Here is an 18,427-nt window from a genome sequence, read left to right as displayed (position 1 = left end):
AACGCAATCATTATGATTTGGTTATGGAATAGTGTGGAACGTAGTATTGCCGCCAACATTGTGTTTCATTCTACTCCTAAGGGAATATGGGATGACTTGAAGGAAACATATTCACAAGAGAAAAATATGAGTCTGTCTCTACAACATCTTTAAAAAACTTTTCCAGCTCCAGCAAACGAGGAAATCCTTGCAAGATAATAATAGTTCATTTAAAGGCATGATGGAAGAATTCAACGTGTTTCAGCCCCTTATTACAGACATTGCGTAAATGTGCGAAATTTGTTGAGTTGGTGCTTTTATGCTCGCAGATAACAAAGAGGCCCACCAAAGATGCATACTTTTGTAACTTGACCACATCGGTCGAGATTTTTCCGAAACTATGCACAAAATGTTTCGCTAGCCTGTTTCATCTTGCCAAGGTCGAGACAATTGAAATTCAGCAAACCTAATCCAATTTTGGTGAGATTTTGTACATTGATGGCATACCTCATTGTTGACCTTGTTACCCACTTGTGGACTATTAAGGAGTTTTGGGAATATCTGAATGTGTTATATTCTTTTTAAAAATTTTTTTTAATAGAAATAAAGACTATATAAATTACTCAGAAGGACAGTTACATAGCTTAGATACATCTATAGTAGTCCAAGTGTTTTTTAAGACTATTAATGACCTATAAGCTAAAGTAGTAAACCATAGTTTGAGGGTGGGGTTCTGGAAAATACTAATATTTATATTGTTTGTACAAGAAGTTAGATGTGGAAAAATAAGGACATAAGCAATCGGCCGCTGCTTGTGCTTCATAGGTTGTTGAAAAAGGTCCACTGGTTGTTGTAAGTTGCACCAGATGTTTGCAAGCTTGAAGAATGGGCTCGATCGACTCTTGCATGAAGTCCAATGATAGTAGCTTCAACGATGTCACCTCTGTCTATACTTCTCATGCTAACATATTTAAGTTGTCCTTCCCAAAAAATACCTATGCTCCATCCAACAGTGCTTAGCTATGGGTTAAGTACCCCTGCACATAGTAAAAGAGGCAATTGAATTCATTAGTGATGCGCATATTGTGATAAAAACAAGTGAGTGTGGACATTACATCTATTATGCCAACATTATTTAAGGGTATTTCAGGGGTTCTTAAAGGCAATTGAAGGGTTTCTGTTGGATTCTATTAGGAGTCTAATAAGAGTTTGTATAGGAGTTAAATTAGAGTTTGCATTCATGTAAACTTCTATTCCTTGTAATAGTCTACTTTCCTCTTTATTATAAATAAAGGGCTTGAGATCATGGATCAATAAGCCATTCTACTATAATCGTTTCTTTCAACATGGCATCAGAGCCTAAGTTCGATTGAAGAATTTTTTCCTTCTGCAAAACCCATCGCAGATTTTTTGCAGATTTTCTCTTTCTTCTGCTACCGTAAAACCCATCGCAGTTGCAGAATTTTCTGCAACCATCGCAGGAATTTTCTGCAACTGTAATACCATCGTAGAGCTCTTTCTTCGCAACAATTGCAGTAACTTTTTCTACAACCATCGCAGGATTTTTCTCGCAACTATCGCAGACATTCAAATTCCTCTTTTTTCTCGCAACTATCGCAGATATTCAAATTCAGAAATTTTCTACACCTATCGATTCTTCAGTTTTGGACAGAAATCTGCCATTGCAAGAACAAGAAAAAGGAGGGAAAGAAGAAGAGAAGAGGAACCCTGCTTATACCATCACCGCTGCATCACTTATCGAGCCAGAAGCCATCGAAATTCCCTGAATTTTTTTTTCACCCATTGTTTTTTCTGGCATACCATCACCGCTGCATCTGCACCCATCGCAAACCCTCGCAACCCACAGTTCTGTTTTTTTCGGTTCTTCAGTTCCACTGCACCCATCGCAAACCCTTGCAACCCATCTCCTTTTTTTTCTCTGTTCTTTAGTACCCACTGCACTACAGTGGGTTCGATTAGGGAAGATCAGGAAGAAAAGGAAAGAAGAAGAGAAGAAAGAGAAGAAACACCATCGCTGCTGCTACTTGCTTCATCGCTGCTGCTACTTGCTTCATCGCTGCTGCTACTTGCTTCATCGCTGCTGCTACTTGCTTCGTCTCTCCAGTTTTTGGGACTTCAAGAAGAAAAAGAGAAAACGAATCGAGACTGAACCAGGTAAACAATAAATCTTGGTCGAACCATATTTTGGTTCTCTCCAACTTTAGACCATATTTTGGTTCTCTCTGAATTTAGACCAAACCAGACCATTGCATATTTGGCCAAATCATATTGTTATTTTTTTTTTTCTTATAATCTGCTATTCTGGAAGAGAAAAAAAAAAAAGGAGAAAAATTGTCTGAGTTGTTTGGCTATTGCATTCTCATGACGTTTCTGTTACTTCGAAAGGGTGAAGACTGAAGAACTGCAGATAATTTTGTCAACATGACAACTATTGATGATACTACTGCTCCCACTGGATTCGAATATTTTTTCACTTTTCATTCTCTTTCGGTAAGATTTGACGGCACAAATTACTTGATCTGGTCTTGATCTGCTTACCTGACTATTGCTGGAAGAGGACTAGTTGGATACATTACGGGCACTACTATCAAACCCACTACCGCAGGTGTTTTACAGGATAAATGGATATCAAACGACTCTCTTATTATGTCATTCCTTTTGAATTCCATGCATCCAAATATTGCCCGGGGTTACCTATTACTTGATACTGCAGCCCAAATCTGGAAGGCTACTACTGAAACATATAGACAATTGGGGAATGATGCACAGGTTTATGAGCTACGAAAGAAGCTTCATGAGACTACCCAAAAGGAACTAACTGTGGCCCACTATTATGCTGAGTTGCGATCTCTTTGGCAAGAGTTGGATCATTATGGGAATTATCACCCCACTAATCCAGATGATGTGGTGACATATAAGAAGTACATTGATAAGATTCGAATATATGACTTCTTGGCAGGTTTGAACGTGGAGTACGATTAGATCAGAGTGCAAGTCTTAAGTCATTCTCCCTTTCCTACACTAGAACAGTCTTATACTCCTATTATGGAGAAATCAGCTTTACAGTTTGTTCGCACTAAATCTGATCCGGCTAAGGAGATTGTTAAGTGTGAGCACTGTCACAAACCATATCATACCAAGGAAAATTGTTGGAAACTGCATGGGAAGCCAGCTGATTTTGAGAAAAACTAGCACAAAGACAGAGAAAACAAAAGGCTAATCTTTCTGAGACAGTTTCCACCACACCCTCTGCAGACGTTGGTTTTTCGCAGGAGGAGTTCGCTACTCTGCGATGTATTATGAAGTCTTCTACTGCCGGTACAGCCTCGACCACTGCTTCCTCTACTACCCCTACCAACTCCTACCTAGCTACTTCAGGATCTGGGGAAGGAGATTGGTCGTGGTAGATGGACTTTATTTGCTCGAGCCGATTGGAGGATCTACTTCTGCTTTGACTACATCTTCTAATCCGGTCCATCGGTAATATAAGACCTTCATTAATGGCACCGTAGGCTTGGTCAACCCCCTTTCAATTTCATTTTGTCATTTTCTCTAGATTTGTTTTCATGATACTTTTATCTTACCATTACAATTTCTTCCTTTTCAAGTTTCCCCATTGGAATTTCCTTTGTTATTATCTTCCCACGTGTAACGCTAACGCTACACGTGAGGGGGAGGTTGAAGATGTCTACAATTCGAAGCCTTTCATGTAGACTTCCTTATGTAGAATTTGATCTTTGTTACCTTTGAAAGTTTGTCCCTTACCTTCGCAATCTTCCACTTTGGAGATCTAACATTGCTATAGAGCTATCTTTTTGACTGTGCAGAACTTGATCTCTGTTAACCCTGGAGATTTGCCCCTTAACTTGACATCTTCCCTTCGGAGATCTAACCTTGCAAAAGACTTGTCGTTTGACCTTTGCAGAACTTGATCTCTATTACCTTTGGAGATTGTCACTTATCTTGACAAATTTTCCCCTACCTTTGGAGATTGTCCCTTGGCAAACTTTCCCTTTAAAGATCTAACATTGCTACAAATCAAAACTTTCACTTTGGCTGTTTTACCCTAGCTATTGTTACCCCAAAAATATATTTTCCCTCAGATTTGTGCAGAAATTTAGTCTTCTCAATATTTGAAGATTCTACTTTTTTACTTGGGCGTTCTTCTTTGGAGACGTAAAGTTGCAGTAAAGATGAGGACAAATCAAATGGAAGTCCATAAGGCAGACGTAATCTATAAGTTTGAAGATCAAATTGCAGATGTTTATCTGGACAGATGTTTTATACTTTTTTGGTCAAGTTGGACATGTGTGATATCCATGCCTCAACTTAAGGGGGAGTGTTGGATTCTATTAGGAGTCTAATAAGAGTTTGTATAGGAGTTAAATTAGAGTTTGCATTCATGTAAACTTCTATTCCTTGTAATAGTTTACTTTCCTCTTTATTATAAATAAAGGGCTTGAGATCATGGATCAATAAGCCATTCTACTACAATCGTTTCTTTCAACAGTTTCACTCCAAAAAGAGATGTTATGTATGATTTTTTGTGGGTTGAGAGTTTGCTTTTTAAAGATTTTTTGATTCCTCTCCTGCCATACAAAGTAGCAAGAAGTGAGTATAAACACAAAGATTAACTGCTTTTTGGAGCATTTATCTAGGTTAAGGATAGAAAGGAAAGTGGTACATAATTGTAAAAAGGGTTGCTGCGTGAATTCATCCAAACGTGGGCCAAGTGAGCTAGCAGCCCAAATTCGTTTGGTCCATTCACAAGAGATGAAAAGGTGCCAAGGTGTTTCGACATCCTTTTCGCAGAGGACACATTTAGGTTGGGATGAGGTCCATTGTGCAAGGACCGATCTTGTCAGAATAATCTATCTAGAATATATAACTTATCACATGAATTCATCCCCCCCCCCCTCCCCCTCCCAAAAAAAAAAAAGCCTTAGCACATCAGTTTTATTGTGTTGACAGAAAGTGTAGATCTTACCTAGTATTTTGCAGACTTCAAGAGAATGTTCTAAGTTAAACTCTATCCTGCATATTTCCTCTGATGTAAAAAAATGCAGAAAAATGAGAATAACTAGCTGTGATAACTTTTTGTGAGGCCGTGGAAAGGAATTTGATGCTGTTCGAGCTTAGATCCTTGGCAGTGATCAGGTTCCTACCGTAGTTGACACACATTCAAGAGTTCTTCGTGTTGCCAAAGAAAGCCCTCAGCCTGCTACAGATAGATCTGCTATTGCCACTATTTCTTGTGGCACTTCCGGAGGACAGAATACAGGATGGAGTCGGGGAAATAATTCTGGTGCTCAAAATTCTATTGATACTATTGGACAGACTATGGCATGTCATCGTTGTGGACGTCTTGGACACATTCAAACACTTTTGTTGGAAACTTAATGGGAAACCACCACACCTTACTAATGCTGCCACTACGTCAGAGTCCCCTACTATAGCCCCTACAGTTCAACTGGTGGATAAGATGGTAAAAATGTTAGATGAAAATTATCTTCGCTTTACCCAATTTCAGGCTACTGAATCATAGCCCTCCAGCGCTGCCCTTGTTCAAGTAGATAATATTATCGTCTGCCTTTTGTCCACATTTCGTCCTTGGATCATTAATTCAGGAGCATCTGACTATATGACTGAGACCACATGTATCTTTTCTTCCTTTTGTTCATCTTCTTCCATTGTTATGCTAGTTAATGGTTCCCATACCAATGTTAAAAGGAATGGGCACTATCCAACTTACTGATTCTCTAGCCCTATCTTCAGTCCTTTACATGCCCAACTTCCCTTTCAATGTATTATATATTCATAAACTGACCTCCACTTATTGTTTGGTCACCTTTTCCCATGGTTTCTATTTATTTCAGGATCTTACAACGAAGAAGGCACTTGCTAGAGGCCATGAGTTTAGGGCACTGTACTTGTTCAGGAGTACATCACCCATTGCTTGCTCTAGTTTCTTTATTCCTCATCAAATCCACTGTCAATCGAGACATCCCTCTTTAGAAAATTTAAAATTGTTCGATAGCCGCTTTCATTTTGTTTATAGTTTAGATTTTGTGAGTTTTGTCAATTTGGGAAGCTTCACCATGTGGGTTATCCCCCTCATATTAATAAACGGTCTGACCAACCTTTCTCTGTAGTTCATTTTGATGTATAAGGACCCTACCCTACTTCTGATCTAGGATTTCGGTATTTTGTCACTTTTGTGGATGTCTTCTCCAAAATTACTTGGCATTATTTAAATGAAAAGCCAGTCAAATTTATTTATTATATTTTATGATTTTGTTGCTGAAATTCATAATTAATTTGGTATTTGTATTTGTACTTTTTTCACAATGATAATGCTAAGGATACCTAGCTAACTCCTTTCATAAGTTTATGGTTTATAATTGAATTCTTAATCAATCTTCTTGCGTTGACACTTCTTCACAAAATGGGGTTGCTGAAAAGAAAAATAGACATTTACTTGAGGTTACCTGCTCTCTTTTATTTGAGATGACAGTGTCGAAACCCTTTTAGGCTAACGCCATTTTGACTACTCGTCACCTTATCAACGTGATGCCCTCTTTTGTCTTACGAGTTGGCATTCCATATTCTATGTTATTTCATTCATCACCCCTATTTGCTTTACTGCCTTGTGTTTTTTGATAGTGTGCTTTATTCTCATCATCATGGGAAGTCTTTAAGTTAGAACCTCGTGCTCATCATTGCATGTTTGTTGGGTAGTCTTTTACTCAAAAGGTTATTGTAGTTATTCTTTTTGAGTTGGGGAAATACTTTATTATTGCTGATGTCTGCTATTTTTAACCCACTCATTATTCTACTAACACTATCGATCTAACTGAGCTTAACAATGACTTGTTTAATCAAATTTTGCAAAATGTGTTTCCTCAGGGTTTGCCTCCGCCACCTCCCCCACCGCCAGCCATCACCAACGTATATGTTCACCATCCACGTATGGTTGCTGCCGTCACTGCTCTCATGAACTCTACCTTGTTGATGTCTTCATTTTGCGGAGCTTGAAATTGACCCCCCTCCCTCCTTCCAATCTTGACGTACCAATTGCCCTAAGTAAAGACACTGCAGCTGTGTTCAGTACCCTACTTCTAGTCACATTTCTTACGCTAGTTTGTCATGCTATTTTACAGCCTCTATATCCACCATTGAGGACTATCCTCTCCCTAGAAGTATTTCGTAGGCTCTGTCTAATTTGGGGTGGACGGCCGTGATGAATGATGCGTTAATGGCCTTAAAAGAGAATTAGATTGGATCTTGTACCTTTGCCCTCATAGAAGACTGCTATTGGCTGCTGGTGGGTCTTTGTGTTAAGGTTAATCTAGATGTTTCTCTGGCACTATTAAAAGCTAGACTTGTTTCTAAGGGTTATGCTCAGTTGTATGGCGTTGATTACTTCGACTTAAAAAATCATTGAATAGCCGGAAACGGTGTAAAAGTGATAATTCTGTATTTTTCCAACACTTTGACAGAGGAAAAATATTTGTTGTAGTTTTTGTTGATGATATTTTTCTTATGAGGGAAAATCACTCAGGAATTCACAGGTTGAAAACATATTTACAAGAAAATTTTCAAATGAAGGACCTAGGTAAACTTAAGTATTTAGGTATTAAAGTTGCTCAATTAAAGAAAGGCATTATTTTATCTCAGCCGAAATATGTCATTGTCTATTGTCTATTGGTATGCTAGGGTCAAAACCCTTAGGTACTCACAATTGCATTCCAATTTGAAGTACCATCCTTGTTAATCCTGAGAAATCTAGAAGACTTGTGGGTAAGTTGAATAATTTGATAGTGACTCAACCTGACTTTGCTTTTCTAGTTGGTGTCGTGAGTCAGTTTCTGGCCACTTCACAAACATGAAACATCTCATTGGGATGTTGTTGTTTGAATCTTAAGATACCTCAAAATAGCTGTTGGGCATGGACTTCTCTATGCTGATCATAGTCATTGCCTTGTAGGAATTTTGAGGGCTTTATTTTATTTTATTTTATGTTAACTGGGTTGGGTCCTTTGTTGATAGAAGATCAACCACAAGTTAGTGCAAAGTCAAAATATTGTGCCATGGCAAATGTCACTTTTTAGCTATTATGGACGAGATAGTTACTTAAAGAACTTGGAGTTTCTAATGAATCACCCACAAAGTTGTGCGGCAACCAAGTTGTAGTACTCATAGCTTCCAACCTGGTCTTTCGTCATTGTCACTTTGTTTGTGAGAAACTACTACAAAACGTGGTGTGTCCTAGTCATGTCCGTACAGGAGACAATTAGCAAGACTTTTTTACCAAAGCTCTGGGAAGTATGAGGGTTGATTATATTCATGACAAGCTGGGAATGTTTGATGTTTATCCTCCAGCTTTTTCTTCTTCTTCCTTTTTCTTTTCTGGTGGGTTGGGGGGGGGGGGAGTGTTAAAGGGCAATTTGGGAAAGAAAAGGAAAAATACAAGAAGAGGCTGAGAGTTAGGGCTCTCGATCCCACTACTGTTGGGATATCCAGTTCTTCTAGGACTCATTTTTAAGGATTCAACTTCAAGATTTAATTGACTATTGATCTATAAAAAAAACTGCAATTTATTTGGAGACCTCAAAACAATGGTGAGTCTCTAAATTTCTATCAACTTCTCTTGTCTCCCCTGTTTTCTGCTCTTCTTTTCTTCATCTTCTGCCTCTCGATCTCTCTCAGGTTTAAAACAGTTCACAGGGATGAAGTTGAGCTTCTTGTTGACGATGAATGGGGGGAGTCGGTGTGTATGAGATGGATCAAATTGAATGGGGTGATCTATAGAAGTATTGGATTGAGTTTGAATGAATTCTAATGGTGAAGTTAGGCTGTGGACGAGTTTTGGTAAGTTAGGCCCTTCAAAAACTGCAATAGAAAAGGGGGATAATTGGGATTTGGGGTATAGAGTGCTAGAAAAACTGCAGGATACAGATTGTAACTCACTATTGTTGAACAGTCACTAGAATGCTTGGACTAATCCTTGCACTTGTAGAATTTCCAGTACTCTGGAAGTGTCTTCCATGGACATCAAATTAGACATCTCAGAGGAGCTTGAAGGAATAGATGATGGAGACTGAGAATTGGCAACACTAATTCAAAAGCAGCAATGCTGAGAATTAAACTTCCATTCGTCAAGGCATGGTTTTAATTGAACAATTACATTTATGTTTTACACTCATTGTGGCTGACATAAGAGTTGGTTTAAAATTAGGACTAGAATGGAAACTAGACTCATTTAGAATTAGAATATATGTTAATGTGAATATTAGCTTTAGTTTTCCTATTACAACTTCAAATAAGATCAAATAAGATTAAATAAGAATCAACTAATATACTGCCTGGCGCAAGGCAACAATGCTTGACTAGAAGAATAGGAATGACTTGGTTTATAATGCATGTCCTCATTCTGGTTATAGTCCATCAGTTAGCAAGTCCATCTTCTACGTATCGTTATGGTATCACTTGCTTCCATACCGCTCAATTCCCGCCCGGAAAAGTGGCCTAGCAGGGCCCATTAATGACTTGTAAGCCCACTCTTGTCTGGAGTAGATCTTAACACCTATAAATATAATAAATAAAGATGAAAATAACCTAAACCTATGTCCATGTTTTCCCCTGTTGGTGTAGGAAGGTTCCCTACACCGAATGGTGCTGGTATAAGGAGGAACCCTTACACCTGAGGCTGTTTTAGGCAGCCAAACTGCATTACCATCACGCTAATTAAAAGAAAGGAGCCCAGATCCATAGAACCCTACTGTTAGTCATAATTAAATCTTCCAAAGCCAGTTGCTGAATTTGACAACCTTAACTACATAAGATACCCTAAAGCTTGCACTTACTGTGTCAAGCATGATATGGACATTACCGTTTCCCCAGGAAGACTATTATTACGGTTCAGGTTAATGGTGTATATCAGTAGTCATTTTTCTTCTAGTTTTGCAAAAATAATCTGATGAAGTTGTATATTTTTCAGTGCAACTTCAATGGAGCTCATCATGCTTCTTGTGTTCAATAGCGGGTGCACAGAATTGTTTTACGCTATCAAACATAACGCAGGACACTTTTCCATAGGAGAACTGCTTCCATTTTCTCGCATTTTTCTAACTTGATTTTATGATTTAATGCTCTTAGGCTTGGCAGCATTATTTGCACTCGTAAGGTATAGAATAAGTTCCAGGGTCACAGACCATTTTGTTTGCAGTGTATATACTGCAAGTATTGACATAGTTTAGCCTGGAGTTCATGTTTGTTTTGCAAATGCCTTTTTCTTTTTGGGGTGAATGTTTTGCAAATGTTCTATGTTCTAGTTATTGACTGCTAAATGCCTTTATTGAAGCGAAGGCTGTCAGTGTTCTTTCAAATCATGTTCTACTATGTCAGGAAGTCCAGATATTTGTGTCTTTCTCTATTTTTCCTCATCAATTTAAATTTTCAGGTACATCGAGCTGTCACCAAGAAAGGATTGCATGTTGCAATGAAGATACAGTACCCTGGTGTTGCAGATAGCATTGAAAGTGATATTGAGAATGTGAAGCTACTTTTGGACTATACTAATCTTATTCCTAAAGGGCTTTATCTGGATAGAGCCATGAAGGTAGATGCTGGTTCATTAGTTTTTTATTGGTTCTGAGGATAATTGAAATGTTTTCTTATTTAGTTTTAATCTCGAAAGTTAATTAACTATTTGAAATTCAAGTTGCAATCTTTTCTCTCATTGCTTTCTAATTGTCAACATAATATGTCATTTTTCTGTCCAAAGATGTGTGGTTCTACTGTGCACGTAAGTTTTCTTGCTGCTTATGCTAATGGTATTTGGACTTAAAACATATCTTATGGTATTGACATCTTAGTTCTTCTTTTTGATCTTCTATTCTGAATGCTTTTGGATGAATTCATTCTCCGAAGAAACTAATCGTGCATCATAATCAATATTAAATACCTATATAAAGATTCATCCTGGAATCCTCTACAGGTGGCTAAAGAGGAACTGTCACGCGAATGTGATTATGAGTTGGAGGCAAGTAATCAAAAACGATTTCGTCATCTTCTGTCCATCACTGAAGGATTCTATGTTCCACTGGTCATTGATGATATCTCAAGTAGAAGAGTCTTGACAACAGAATTTGTATCGGGTAATTCCTTGATTATACTCTAAATAATTGTTTCCCTGAATCTTGAGATGTTTCATTACCACTTCAACCGCAACATTTGATATTCATGTGATGGAGGAACCTTATGTTTTTGATCAAATAACTGTTACGTGGTGCAAAGAATAGAAAAAGTGGGAAAAGCCCTAATCAGTCTTGTGTAGCTCCAGGAGTACCAATTGAAATTACACTATAAAGACTAGGTTGATATTTTGAAGGGGAACAATGTGTTTTGCAATTATCAGTCCCAATACAGAATGGCCATACGTACTCATTTTCCATTTCAAAAGACTTACCAGAAACGTGCGGCGCTTTGATCTAAGCCCACCAACCATCGAAAACCTTTTCTTTGTAACCCCCCCCCCCCCCCCTAAAAATAAAAATAAACCATCCCAAGAACAAGAAATACTTTCAAAATTTCAGCTTGATATATGTAATAATTGAGGAACCGAACGAGAGCAATATATCTCAGCTGTGGCAGAACCACGGTGGTCTCAATGGATGGTTGGCTCTGAAAACCTCAATAATTTCTTAGGAGTTATAGCTAAAATTTAAGTTTAGTTCACTGGCTGGCTGAGCTGGATGTTTAAGTGGTTGTTCTTGTTGGAAGAGTTGGAGAAATCCTGACTTATCTCTAAAGGACACAGCAAGAGCTTTATTTAGTACTAATAACTTACCAAATAGAGAACAAATCAAATCTTCCTAGTGTGGGAATGTTACAAAAAAACATTACAAGAAAATTAAAGATCATAAGCATCCTAGCAAATCTACTCTAAACAAGGAAATCCCAAATGTGGAAAGTAAATGTACTAAATCTGTCTTACAACAGTTCTATATGTTTAAACTCTCTGTTTCATAATGCATTTTGAATCCTTAAATCATCTGTTTCTTCTAAATGTGGTCCATATTTCCCTCTCTCTATAGGGGTTCCTATTGATAAGGTGGCTCTGTTATCCCAGGAGACTCGTAATTATGTTGGACAGAAGTTACTCGAGCTAACTTTGATGGAGTTATTTGTTTTTCGTTTTATGCAGGCAGGTTTTCATTCTTCTTGTGTTCCATTTCTTATTCATTCCCATTATATTTCGTCACCTTAATGCAAAATAGGATCGAGTCCTCCTAATTTTAGAGAAAATGCTTCTTTAGTCTTGAGGTTACTTTGGTTGTGCAGTGTGATGACATCTTTTATTTGATACAGACTGATCCTAATTGGAGCAATTTTTTATATGATGAGAGCACAAGGATGATCAATCTCATTGACTTTGGGGCTGCTCGAGATTTCCCGAAGAGTTTTGTTAATGACTACCTAAGGATGGTAGGTCACAAAAGCATTCAAATTTAGATGTGTTTTATGCTTCTAGCTTCTTCGACCTGGTTTTTCCATATCAAATGTTTCCCCCTTGTTTTTGTTGGTGTCCCTGAACTTTTTTCTACCTAAAACCTTTTATCTCTGGTTCAATAGAGTAACTATGATTTCTATAGACTTAAACTTTCTTCTGAGAAATTGATAAATGTATTGTTTTACTTCCTTGCAAAGATTGCTCAAAATTTTTGACAATTTCTTACTGTGTGAAGATGGGCATGGGGCATCATAAGTAGCCATGCTGCGTAGGAATTATGATCAACCATTGCACGGCTCTATCAGAGAGATTGTTCAGATAGGTAGTCTGACCAATCCAATGATAAGTAGTCAGCCTAATCCAATGGTAGCAATTTTTTAGGTTGAACCCCTTCTTTAGTGGTTTTGATGAAGTCATGCCTGTGTCAAAGATATTATCACATTAGAAACATCCCCAATTGCCCATTAAAATGCTCAAATACATTCAAGAATCCTTTTATAAGATCATGTTGATAAATGATAGTATAAATCTTGCTGCTAGGTTCAAACCATCGCTTCTTTGTTTATATACATTTTAGTGGGTGTTCAAATTTAGGTTCTAGACTTTTGTTCTTTTTCTATAGTGCAAATTGCTCCCTCACCTCAGAATAGAAACCTTTAAACGCTGACACCCCACTTTATAAGATCATGTCGATAAATGATAGTATAAATCTTGCTGCTAGGTTCAAACCATCGCTTCTTTGTTTATATACATTTTAGTGGGTGTTCAAATTTAGGTTCTAGACTTTTGTTCTTTTTCTATAGTGCAAATTGCTCCCTCACCTCAGAATAGAAACCTTTAAACACTGACACCCCACTTTATCTTTGAAAAGCACATGGCTCCAATTCCATTAGAATGGTTAGTGGTACAGTTGTAAAGACCATTATACCGTTATGTATAATGGGGTGAAAAGACCTCATCTACCCTTCATTCAGCTTATTCTTTAACGACTCTAATGGGGGACAGAATAGAGAAGAAGGAGAGAAGAAGGAGAAATCTGAGAAGAATCAAGCTTGAAGAAGGAGAAGAAGGAAAAGAACACTTATAAGAAGAAGAAGAAAAGAGGAGAGAGAGAGACAGAGAGAGGGGGGATGCTGCAAACGCACAAAGCTAAAGCTTCAATTCATATTTTCTATTCCATACTCAATAAGCTGATTACAAGTGTTTAAATAACAAAACAAATATACTTGATACGAAAACAGACTATAATAGGACTCTTGGTAATTTAAAACTAACAAAAGACTGATCCTTCAAGGACTCTTAGGAATTTAAAACTAACTAAAACTTATCCTAGATATCCTGCCCAGATAAAAAACTTCGATTACATGATTATCCCAATAATAAATAATAAAATTCTAAATTATCTCTAGAACTCCCACGAAAACAGATCCTATTTTATCTCCTTGCAAGCTGCAGTTTGGGCCCCACCAAATTTGAATCTATTTCCATGCAAGCTAGACTTGGGGCCCACCAAATATGAAAAATATCATCTAAGTTACTGTTCGCGCTACTGTAGCGTGAACAGTAATTTCTGGTTGTGCTGCATCAGACTCTCTATGATTTCCTTCTAGCCCAACCTCTTTTCTTTTCCTCTAATTTTCATATGGGTATTTAATCTCATGTAATTCAAAGGGTAGTTTTGGGATTAAAAAAAATAACAATCAAACATTTAATAATGGATTGGACTATTGTATCCAATGAAAGTCCAGTTTTGGGGTGTCTTTTCTTTTCAAAGATTAAGTGGAGTGTCAATGCTTAAAGGCCTCTACTTTGGGGTGCCGGAGCAATTTGTTCTTCCGTATATATATTGACTGTTCCATCCTTTTGAATATTGTATCAGGTGCTTGCATGTGCAGACTGTGATAGAGATTTGGTGATTGAAATGTCAAGGAGGCTTGGGTTCCTAAACGGAATGGAATCAGAAGTAATGCTCGAGGCTCATGTCCAGGCTGCTTTTATTGTGGGTTTACCATTCTCGAAGCCAGGTGGGTATGATTTCCGTGCCACTAGCATCACACAGAGCATTTCAAATCTTGGGGCAACGATGCTGAAGCACAGGCTGACCCCACCGCCAGATGAGGTATACAGTCTTCACCGTAAGCTCTCAGGTGCCTTCTTGGCCTGTATCAAACTTGGGGCTGTTGTACCATGTAGAGAACTGTTGCTTGAAGTCTATGATCAGTATCGATTTGATGATGATAATGTAGAGGTCCTGTCTAGTCACGCAATTGCATAATTCCCTCGTCGGCTGATCTCTGTAATGCTGGGATGAAATTTTATGGTAAGCTCCCGCACCTCTCCCCCCTTCTCTTACAGGGGCTATCAATCTTAATGTCTTTTTTGCTTTTTCCGATTAAAATTCATTTCTGGTTGCAATTATTAAAAATATTTTAGGAAACTAATATTTTGGTTTGGTTATAAATTAAAGAGAGCTGCAGCTTGCGTTGGTTAGCTTCAATATACAGCTGACATATGGTTTAGCTAGGAGCATAACCTTTGTTTTCAACTATATCGAGTTATTATGCTGGGGGTCCATACAGCTCCATACAGCTGGAGCTAGTTACTAATTTCAGTCCTCAAATGGACATAGGGCGCAACCACCGGGGGTGGTGGTCTAGTGGTCCCAAGCTCACTCCCAAGTGATTTGGTAAACATCATGTCTCAGGTTTGAATTTCCTCTGCTCCTCTGTTTCTTGCATTGGACAGTTGTGTGTTCTTTAGCCTAAGCATGAGTGCTAACCAGTTTCATGGATTATACTAGGCCTCCGGTGGGCCTCTGCTAATGGGGCCAGTGCTTGCTCTAGTAGTGCACAAGGCTAATGCTTGTATAGGTCGCACTCGATAAAAAGTTATACTGTTGCGTAGCGGGGAGGGCGTTAAGTCGCCGCCATTGCATCTCCTCTTTTTTTTTTACCGAAAAAAATGAACGCAGGGTGCCTGAGATTTGAGATTTGCTGATGATGCGTAGCCAAAAATCTAATAAGCTGGTAGTCATTGACCTGATGGCCCCTCAATTTTGAGCAATGTGTCAGATGGAAGTCGTTCTTCCAAGTTCCAACCATATTGAAATGTTGGGTGAACCTGGATTTGGCACATCTTAGATTTACTGATCGGACTAATATATATCACCCACACATTTTAGGCAGTGCCCATGGTACTTTCGTTCAGCTCCTACCCATTTTTCCTTCTTTTTAGCTGACAAGCGAAATTGTTAGCCATTGTAACGGAAACGTCACACTATTTTACAGGCAGCAGGTGAGCTGATGATGGGTTTGATCTGTGGATGCAGTTTCCGAATATGCTAATGGGCGTCCTTCGTTTATTGCTTATCACAGACAATCGGTTAATTCGATTGAAACTAAAATTCTTTCATGTAACAAAATATGCTGAAAGGAAGTTAACAAGGATTGAGATTATGAGAACCAAATGATTCTAGAATGCGTGATTCACTCGGTTGAAATCTTGATGGGTACCTTGTCCATTCAATTTGTATGTAAAACATGTCGTAGGATCATGAATTTGTACAGTTTGATGCCTTGAAGGAATGGTATTATGGAATTTGGCCATTTTGATTTTTTGGGAGCTGGGAAATGTTCAGCTAAGCTTACTGCTATTCATTTTTGTAATTCTTCTCATGTGGATCTTAAGTAGACCTGTAAACGGATTAGATTCGATTCAAATACATCAGTATCCGAATCCGATTAGCAAAACTATCGAATCAGATAGAAATTAGGCAAGGCATCCAATTTTGAATTTGAAACTTTATCGTATATCCGATAATAATTTGATCCGATAAACTATCCGATTATTGATTGGTGATTGTCATTTTTCCAATTTTTGATTGCAAGATTACCAATTTCAAATTCAAATATTAGCCCATTTTTTAGAGAAAAATGTTTAAAACCTTACTCTAATTGGATAATTTTCGATTTCCAACTATCTGGATTATTACAGTTTTTCAACTCTGATTATTTGATACCATAGTTCCAATTATTCTTCTGATTGAATCATTGACTAAAGCAAAAGTTTGTAACATATTAGGGCATCCCATTAGTAAACCGGTCCGATTTTGATATTATCGATCATTATCACACAGTGGATCCTCAAAAAAAAAAAATAAATTACCGAATAAAGTATCGTGTGCTAGAACTTTGGCTCGTAAACACAAAAGTATTGTACACGCTCATCCATTTTCAAAGGAAAAAAATTGTTGAATATTTTACTCCATCTGAATAAATTTTTATCTGGATATAATCCGATCTGATAAGCAATTATCCGAACCTGATTGCTTAGCGGATAGATACAAGTATTCAAGGAACGAAATATCACCAAAATCTCGGTGATATTTCGCCCCCTAGTTTCGGGGATAGTTTTGGTCATTTTGAACCCATATTTGATGCCTATCCTATAAATATTTCCATTTAAATTCTCCTGCTTAGCCACATTTAACATGTTACTACCTGTTCACTCCGAAGATTCTATTACAAAATCCCTTCATAATTTAAATTGTTTCCATAAATTATTTTATGTATATATTCTTCCCTAACCACATTTGGCCTATTGACTTTTGATGACTAAATCAGTAGAATATAATTGGTAAGATTGCTCATTAATCTTGAAGATTTTGCAATAAAATTTCTTCCTATCTAGAAATTATTCTATGTAGATTCTCCTCCTAATTACGTTTAGCACATTATCCTTTGAGTCTTGAATCATTGGGATAGAATTGGTAAAATTGGGATAGAATCGCGAGAGAAATCGCCTAAAAAGTGCAAGAAATAGCATAAATATCGCAAAAAAGAAAATGAAAAAAATCTGATTTTTTTTCCCGATATATCGCCGAGAAATTTGTGATATCCAGCCATATCGAATCTCCCCAAGAGTTTCAGTTTGCTGAGAACCCAAATCGTCCAAATTCGGCGATTTTTCCTTCCATGCAAGTATTTTCTAGTAAGAAAAATTTTGGATATGGGCATCCTTAAACAAATGCTAATGTGAATTTGGAGGCAGATTTGAGCTATCCATTTACCGGGCTAAAATAGTAGAGATTCTCCCCCCTTCCCCTCCCCCCAAAAAAATAAAATAAATAAATAAATAAATTTGGGCACAAATAAATTTTCTTTTGGAGAACGTTACAGAATGGTTTGCCAGTCCAGACCCTGCTGGTTAAATGGTCCAAGGCGGATGATTCTTGTGTGCTTTGTGATTCTAGTCTTGAGACTAAGGGTGTCAATTTGGTTAAAAAACCGTTAAACCCTACCATACCGAACCGTTTAAACCTTACCGTCGGTTCCAAATTCGGCCGGTTTTTACCGTTAATTCCATGCAGTATTTTCATAGTCGGTAAATACCATTTCCGGTTTTCCGATTACCGATTACCATTTACCATACCATATCCATAAGATATTAACCCTTTTAAGTTTAAACCTAAACTTTGTCAAAGAGTCCGCTTTTGAAGAATCGGAGGACAAGGTCACAAAGATAGAGAACACTGCCGGTGTTGGGAGCATAGGGTGATATTATATAATGCTTGAGGTAGTAACTAATCATGTTATAGATCTATTATTATTATTACCCTTTCTTATTCTGTTTGCGTGGACATGGCTGTAGTCAGTAGACGTGCATAGTCGAAGGGGCAATGGATAGACAGATCTAGAAATCTAGTGAATGATTGGAAGTCTTGAGAGAAGAATTCTCTCTCCCTTGGTTGACAGCAAGACAGAAAATAATGGATAGATTTAATGATTGCTCTTTTATGGGTTTTTGTAGATCATGGCAATGTTGCTGAGCTCAAGCATTTCAGGCTTTAGCAATTGCATATCAGCATATGTGGCTTCTTCCACCATCACATATCTAGACTTTAAAAAGCAAGAC

At 37.7% G+C, this 18,427-nt stretch overlaps 1 protein-coding gene across 2 annotated transcripts in view; it reads left to right on the top strand.

Annotated features, from left to right (window-relative positions):
* Window positions 1-16,477, top strand: part of ABC1 (ABC transporter 1) — a 59,311-nt gene extending 42,834 nt beyond the window's left edge. Inside the window, exons 4-9 of one of the 2 annotated variants that reach the window (XM_089164830.1) lie at window positions 10,463-10,621; window positions 11,000-11,159; window positions 12,099-12,208; window positions 12,373-12,489; window positions 14,394-14,834; window positions 15,843-16,477. In XM_089164830.1, coding sequence (XP_089020956.1) covers window positions 10,463-10,621; window positions 11,000-11,159; window positions 12,099-12,208; window positions 12,373-12,489; window positions 14,394-14,789 — 942 coding nt within the window. In that variant the 3' untranslated portion in view covers window positions 14,790-14,834; window positions 15,843-16,477. Of the gene's footprint in view, window positions 1-10,462; window positions 10,622-10,999; window positions 11,160-12,098; window positions 12,209-12,372; window positions 12,490-14,393; window positions 14,835-15,801 lie in introns of both variants that reach the window. The other variant, XM_089164829.1, reaches the window with a different exon arrangement.
* Window positions 16,478-18,427: the final 1,950 nt, after the last annotated feature.

Source organism: Hakea prostrata, chromosome 8 (genome assembly GCF_041222555.1).
Source record: "Hakea prostrata isolate BN-2017 chromosome 8, UWA_Hpros_2, whole genome shotgun sequence".
Lineage (NCBI taxonomy): Eukaryota > Viridiplantae > Streptophyta > Magnoliopsida > Proteales > Proteaceae > Hakea > Hakea prostrata.
The sequence above is the reverse complement of the archived record's forward strand: the minus strand, read 5'-3'. Positions and strand labels throughout refer to the sequence as shown.